The sequence below is a fragment of the Triplophysa rosa genome, linkage group LG18, assembly GCF_024868665.1.
Source record: "Triplophysa rosa linkage group LG18, Trosa_1v2, whole genome shotgun sequence".
In the NCBI taxonomy this organism is placed as follows: Eukaryota; Metazoa; Chordata; class Actinopteri; order Cypriniformes; family Nemacheilidae; genus Triplophysa; species Triplophysa rosa.
In genome coordinates this window covers 13,554,342-13,560,769 of record NC_079907.1, presented here as the reverse complement: position 1 = coordinate 13,560,769, position 6,428 = coordinate 13,554,342, and the positions used below count along the sequence as shown (strand labels likewise).

At 35.3% G+C, this 6,428-nt stretch overlaps 1 protein-coding gene across 1 annotated transcript; it reads left to right on the top strand.

The window, feature by feature from the left end:
• The first annotated feature begins 200 nt into the window (after nucleotides 1-200).
• Nucleotides 201-4,129, top strand: foxl3 (forkhead box L3). The gene is made up of 3 exons (XM_057358728.1): nucleotides 201-433; nucleotides 888-1,056; nucleotides 2,246-4,129. Exons 1-3 carry the CDS (start codon nucleotides 324-326, stop codon nucleotides 2,651-2,653), a joined length of 687 nt encoding a protein of 228 aa, XP_057214711.1. The 5' UTR covers nucleotides 201-323; the 3' UTR covers nucleotides 2,654-4,129.
• Nucleotides 4,130-6,428: the final 2,299 nt, after the last annotated feature.

Below are 6,428 nucleotides of genomic sequence, written 5' to 3'. Positions count from 1 at the left end.
CTTCGTCATTCAATTATTGTTAAGTGGATCGGACTATAAAAAGAAACACCAGAAAACAAAACATCCAATCCTAGATGGGATCGGACCACCCAGAATCAAAGAGTGAATGAGTGAGTGTAGTTTGTTGATCACGCCCCGGGTTCAGGCGTTTACAGTAGTTCCAGTCATGTACGCCCATTATATCAGCATCTGACCAGCAGCCGGTCGGAGCCCGTACACACACTCATATACACACTTCTCATGAGAGGAGCTTCATTTGCCTTTGCCAGCAAGAGAGCATTTTTCATTCAAACATAAAGGCTTCGTCGTCACCCTGGGGTCTGATGATGTTTGACAACTCGCAATATCCTTATAACTGTTTTAACTATGATGGTGATGGATATCCCACGTGTGGCACTGATGAAGAAAAGAAAGTGTGCAGACCGGCTTACAGGTACTTTTTATTATTATTATTATTAATAATAATAATATTAGGCCTATTTTGTATAATTATTGTTTTATATAATTATTCTTTCATGTTTTCATTTTTAATTTTACTTTAAATTAGCTTTAATAATAATAACAGATTAAGTTATAATGTACCCAAAAATATAACACAATAAAATAATAATAAAAAATCGATAAAAATTAATACAATTATTATAAACATTTTTTCCTCAGGTTTATTGTTGTATTGATCATTGTATGGTGTAATACCCAAAGTACAGTCCTGGAATTATTATAATTAACACTGTTTAATATTTAATGCATTCTGTATGTGTCTTTTTGTGCAAGGGTTTTTGTTTAATTACTCCAACTCCTCATATATGATAGTCTTGGGGATACAAGCCTCTTTAGAGGCACAAATGATCTCTGACTCTCATCCGCTCTCTGTCTTTCTCTGTTAGTTACATTGCACTAATAGCAATGGCAATACAGCAGAGCCCAGAGAACAAAGTTACCCTATCGGGAATCTACGAGTTCATCATGAAGAGATTTCCTTATTACAGATCCAACCAGAGGGCTTGGCAAAACTCCATTCGTCATAACCTCTCTCTAAACAGCTGCTTTATAAAGGTATGACAGAGATGGGATGCAGAATGTAAACATCGTCATCGAACAAATCATTTTTAAAATGATTTTTACTGTAATGAACAAGATCATTGTTAACTAACCAACTCAATTGATCAATCAATTAAAAAAATACAGTGTATAAAGTGCAATGTGATTTTTTTTCCTGGATACAAAGGTTTATAAATGATTAAATTATAAATTAAAGTTATAATTTGTATTTAAGATTTCAAGGCAAACTGGTTAAATGTAAGAACATTTTTAAAGGTCAGACTTCTTAGGTTTTGTACAAACTTGTATAGTTCAATTGCTTGTTTCTGTAGCTCAAGAGCATTGTGTGATTCTATGTCATGGGTTTGAGACCCAGAGAACACATACTGATAAAAACATGTCTAACTGTAACTTGCGTTTGCATTTAGATTGAAATATTATTAAAGCAAATACAAACAAATCTAGGCTACTATTTATGTACAATTTTTAACTAAACATTTCTCCTTAAAGGAACAGTTCACACAAAAATGAAAACTCTTGTCTTAATTTACTCACTCTCGAGTTGCTCCAAATCTGGGGCACTTTTGACTACTATTGTATTTTTTTCCTACTATGGTATAGTCAATGGTGACCAAGAACTGTTTGATTACACGCATTCTTCCAAATATCTTTCTCTGTGTCCATCAAAACAAAGAAATTTACAAAGATTTGGAACAACTCGAGGGTGAGTACAGTACACGAACAAAATATTTTTTTGGGTGATCTCAGCTGTCCCTTTAAATTGTTGTTTTGAATGTGACCCTACCTGCATGTGAAAACCAGGCTAAGCCTCATAACTGAGATATTGAGCATCAAAGTTTGATTTCAACCATTTATTTCACTATGATTTCAATCTTTGACATGGCCTCACTCAGTCAAAATGAAACGTATCAATGTAATATTTTTACACAATGTTCTTTACATCATGTATGATCTTACGTAGAAACCAGTAAATCACAAAAAAGCTGAGTTTTCACAGGCAGAGACACAAATATGATTTTCAAAGAAAAAATATTGCTAAACTAGAAAATGAAGAAGTTACATTGGTCTTCGACTTCTGAGCCCCAGTTTGTTTGTAATCAGATTGTTTTGTTATGCAGTACGACCAAGCATAATAGTATGATATCAGTTCTGTCTATAGATGTAATTACCTGTGTATCCTCAGGTGCCCCGCACAGAAGGTAACGAGAAAGGAAAAGGTAATTACTGGACGTTTGCCACAGGCTGCGAATCAATGCTGGACCTCTTCGAAAATGGCAACTTCCGACGTCGCCGCCGCAGACGCAACTTAAAACTGGGCCTCAAGGAGCCGGCCGAACCCTTTATTGCCATGGACACGCATCAGGGACCCGCAGTGAGAGCCGTGGATTCAGATTCTTTCTGCACTAGTCACAGACCGGCCCAGATCAATCCGCCCCATGGCAAACCTGAGCCCGAAATCAAATTCAGCATTGACTACATTCTCTCCACGCCTGACCCTCTGCCGGGCTTCAGAACCGCTAACAGTGTAGCTGGAGCAGTGATCCACCATCTGGAACCACAACATCTTAATCTACACTTCTGGACCATGTAACCAAAACTGTCTGAGAACCTATAATACAGGAATGTTGAAACTGCTTCGAAACATGAAAAACGAACCTCTTAAAGCTTCAAAAGCATAGGAAAAACAAACATTGTAAGATTTCCCATAATGCAATTTGGCTTGTAATTAAGCACATGCAGTGTGTTGTGTGCTGGTGATGTCATCAGCTCTTTCATTGGGGTAAAACTGATTAACAAGAATACAAAGCTTTGATCCGTAATATACTGTTTATCATAATTCATAATAAGAGTCTTGGGTATCTGCTAGCTGTGTTTATCACATCACCACAAGATGTTTAAACAGTGTCTTTTATGCTAAAACAGGTCATGCTGATTTTGTCACTACAGTCTTTGCTGGTAAGTGGTCCTGTTTCTCAATTGGTAGAGTTTTGCATTATCAAGCCAGAGGTCATGGGTTTGACCCCCAGGGAACAAACATGTAAAATAAATGTATAGATTAGATGCACTTTGCTTTGGATAAAAGTGTCTGCAAAATGCATTAAATATGTAAAAAACACAGATGACAGAGGCAGAATCTGAACTGGGTGCACCAACATACTGAGATGAAATCAAGCATTATTGGCATTTTTATTGAGATGTGACTATTTAGTGCGCACAGATTTGTGGTTTGTAAAGTGTTTGCAAACAAACGCATTAACATGTGAGGTTAATGTAATCCGTATTCCCTGCTCACTGCAGAACTGCTGAATAACTCTATTGTTTATGTATGTTGTTTATAATGTGCATCATTGGCCCCTGACAGTCTGTGATCCGTATCAATCACCGATATACCGAAAACACGCTCCTCAGGGCAAAAAAACAACAGCATGCCAGAGCTTAGGCTTTCCCTGTGGGGTTTTCACATCTTGATTTCTGAATCAGCTCATTTCTTGTTATTCTATTGCATGTTTGAATTTTGGACAACTAAAAGTGATTTCAGAATCAAAGCCATGCTGCATATTTGTTCTTTTTATTCATTTGAATAGTTCTGCTACAATAAATGCAACATCTCATAGCCCCTGCATAATATTACCGTTTCTAAACCAACCAAAATCATTACTTTGGTGACCAAATTGTTAAAATGACATGTTAAGTTAACACTTTACAATAAGGTTGTATTTGTTAACAATTAGTTAATTAGCTAACATGACCTAACGTTGAGCAATACTTCTACAGCATTTATTCATCTTAGTTCATGTTAAATTCAGCATTTACTAATACATGATCAAAATCAAATGCTGTAACTGTTAACAATAGTGTTTATATCAACTTTATTGATATAAACTAACATTAACTAACAACTAACGATTCTGAAAACCTACATTGCTCATTGTAAGTTCATGTTAGTTAATGCATTTACTAATGTAAAAAAATGCAACCTTATTGTAAAGTCTTACCCATGTTAATATAAAATGCAGCAAAATATAGCCATAACATTTGTTAAATTGGTGGATCAGAAGAAAGCAATGCTGCGAACTACAGTATAAAATGTTTGACTGCCAATACACGGCAATAAAGCAGTAATTATTGAATCTATTGCTTACGGCCTCTTTTTGTTCACATCAAACACTCGCATCATGTTTAGGCATTGAAACAGAAAAAAAATGTGAACGGACATAATTAAGATATAGACTTACATAGACTTGTAGTTACTAATAAGAAATGCTTGACTTATGTCAACGCTCAGTAAACATTGAATCAAGGAATTATAAATTGTGTGAAGAACACTGACTAAATCTCAGCCGAGCAAAAATGTTATGAATAATTGCAGTATCTATCAAGGACAAAAAATAAAATAAATAGCTTATTCCTTATGTAATAAACAAAATATTTATGTGAATGGTTGTGATGCTGTGAGTATATATGAAGAGTTTGGTTCCAAAATGAGATTAATTTTTTTCAAAAATCATGTTTTTTATTATGTTATCATGTCTTTACTGTGTTTTATTGTGGTAGTTAGCTGTATTTTTTAGTTATAATGGCTTAAATCAAAACAAACCAACTGCAGTTATCTCATTTTGGAACCAAACTCTTCATATATATATATATATATATATATATATATACACTGTATATACTGTTTGAGTTGTGTCAAGAACATTCTTATTAAATGTACAGAAACGTTTCACAATACTCTGCTATTTTAATAACCGAATATTAACAAACTGTCATACAAGTGAAGTCTAACCTTCTCCAAATCTCCCTAATCTCTCCGACTGACCTTTTCCGTTTATACCAAGTTTGCCTAAATTTGATCCGAACACTCCATTAGACTACATATCACTCATAAAGCCGGGAGTTTAAAACGTAACCCTGTTAACATTTATTTCCCTTCCAAGGTGTATCAATCATGGCTTGCTTTGTGCTCAGGAGGGGACATTTTTCAATTTAACCTTTATATTACAGAGTGACTGCATCAGAAAGGTTTCAACACACTTAACATGACTGGCATTTAATATAGCATTACACTTGCAAGGTTAGCCGGATATGTGACCTTATTCAAATCCTGGTGCCACTACAACACCTATCCCGACGCAATTATAATTAAATGCCTTATGCCGGCTTGCAAATCCTCTGATCGATCACAGATATGAACGTAAATATTGCACTGCCCCCCAGTGAACGTCGAAGTCTAAACTGTTATGGATCAGCAGGTTTCTATTAACAATGCTGTTGATGTTGTGTGCTCTGGTGTGGATATATTTGGGTAAATTAACTTAGCATAAAGTGCTTCGAGGCTTGATCTTAAAAGGCCTGATATATCAAAAAATAAATAAACAATCAACGCTCCGGCAACGTGCCTTTGCTCTGCAATACTGGAAGTCTCTGTCAAATTGAGTTTGAAGAGAAATTGCTTTTTTCTTTCTACTCAAAAACTATTTATAGTTATTTTTTGGATGAATATGACTTTTATGATTTTTTTGGCTCCGGTTGTCTGTTGCTGTACAAATCCGCAAATCCTTTTTTTTGCATATATTTATTGCATTGTCAAGAGCGGTGAAATGAGAGGCTCACGGCAAAGTAAACAGCACTGAATGAGGAAATTGGGAAATCAGTGATGTGCAACGATAATAGCACCCATATAATAAACATAAACAGCTAATTTACTCAAAATGTTTAGCTTTTGTTGCCTTTCCCCCTGTTTTATAATTGGATTTTGGCCAGGATATTATAAAAACAAGATAGTGATGAAGCCTTTGAGAAATAAAATATCTTTTTTTTAAAAAAAGCATGTTTATACAGAGCAAAAAAGGCAATCCAATAATGCAATAATAAGTCCCTGATTAACAATCATCATTTCCTTAAGGTGTGGTTGAAGTGAGCGCTGAGAATGTAGCATTCATTGAATAACTCGCTTTAATAAATAAGCAAAGAATGTGTACATATATTTCTGAACCAAGAAGCTAGAGATTGCTACAAATAACTGGCGGTTAGGAGGTTTTTAAGCACACGTATAATAAAAGATGCTGTATTGGATGATAGCAAGCGACATCATTTAAACATCAACATGAGGAAATTCATGATTTTGCGATCAAACATTTTAGTCCGGAGGTGCAACTGACAAGCAGTCACAGTACGGTTTATGGATGTGTCTCACAGGAAAACACTTAAATGACTTCAGGTGACAGCTGGAATATCAACAAAAATATGATGCCTGAAGTAAATACCTGAAAATTCACAGCAGACCACGTATAAACTGAACAGGCTGTCGTACATTTCCAGTACCTGTGTTTCTATCAATACAAGCGTTTAGTCTGTCAAGCCAT

Excerpts from the sequence above, each read along its gene's own strand:
- foxl3 (XM_057358728.1), top strand. The coding sequence starts at position 324 with ATGATGTTTGACAACTCGCAATATCCTTATAACTGTTTTAACTATGAT. Across the intron at positions 434-887 it reads GTGTGCAGACCGGCTTACAG|TTACATTGCACTAATAGCAA; the intron begins GTACTTTTTATT and ends TTTCTCTGTTAG. Across the intron at positions 1,057-2,245 it reads TAAACAGCTGCTTTATAAAG|GTGCCCCGCACAGAAGGTAA; the intron begins GTATGACAGAGA and ends GTGTATCCTCAG.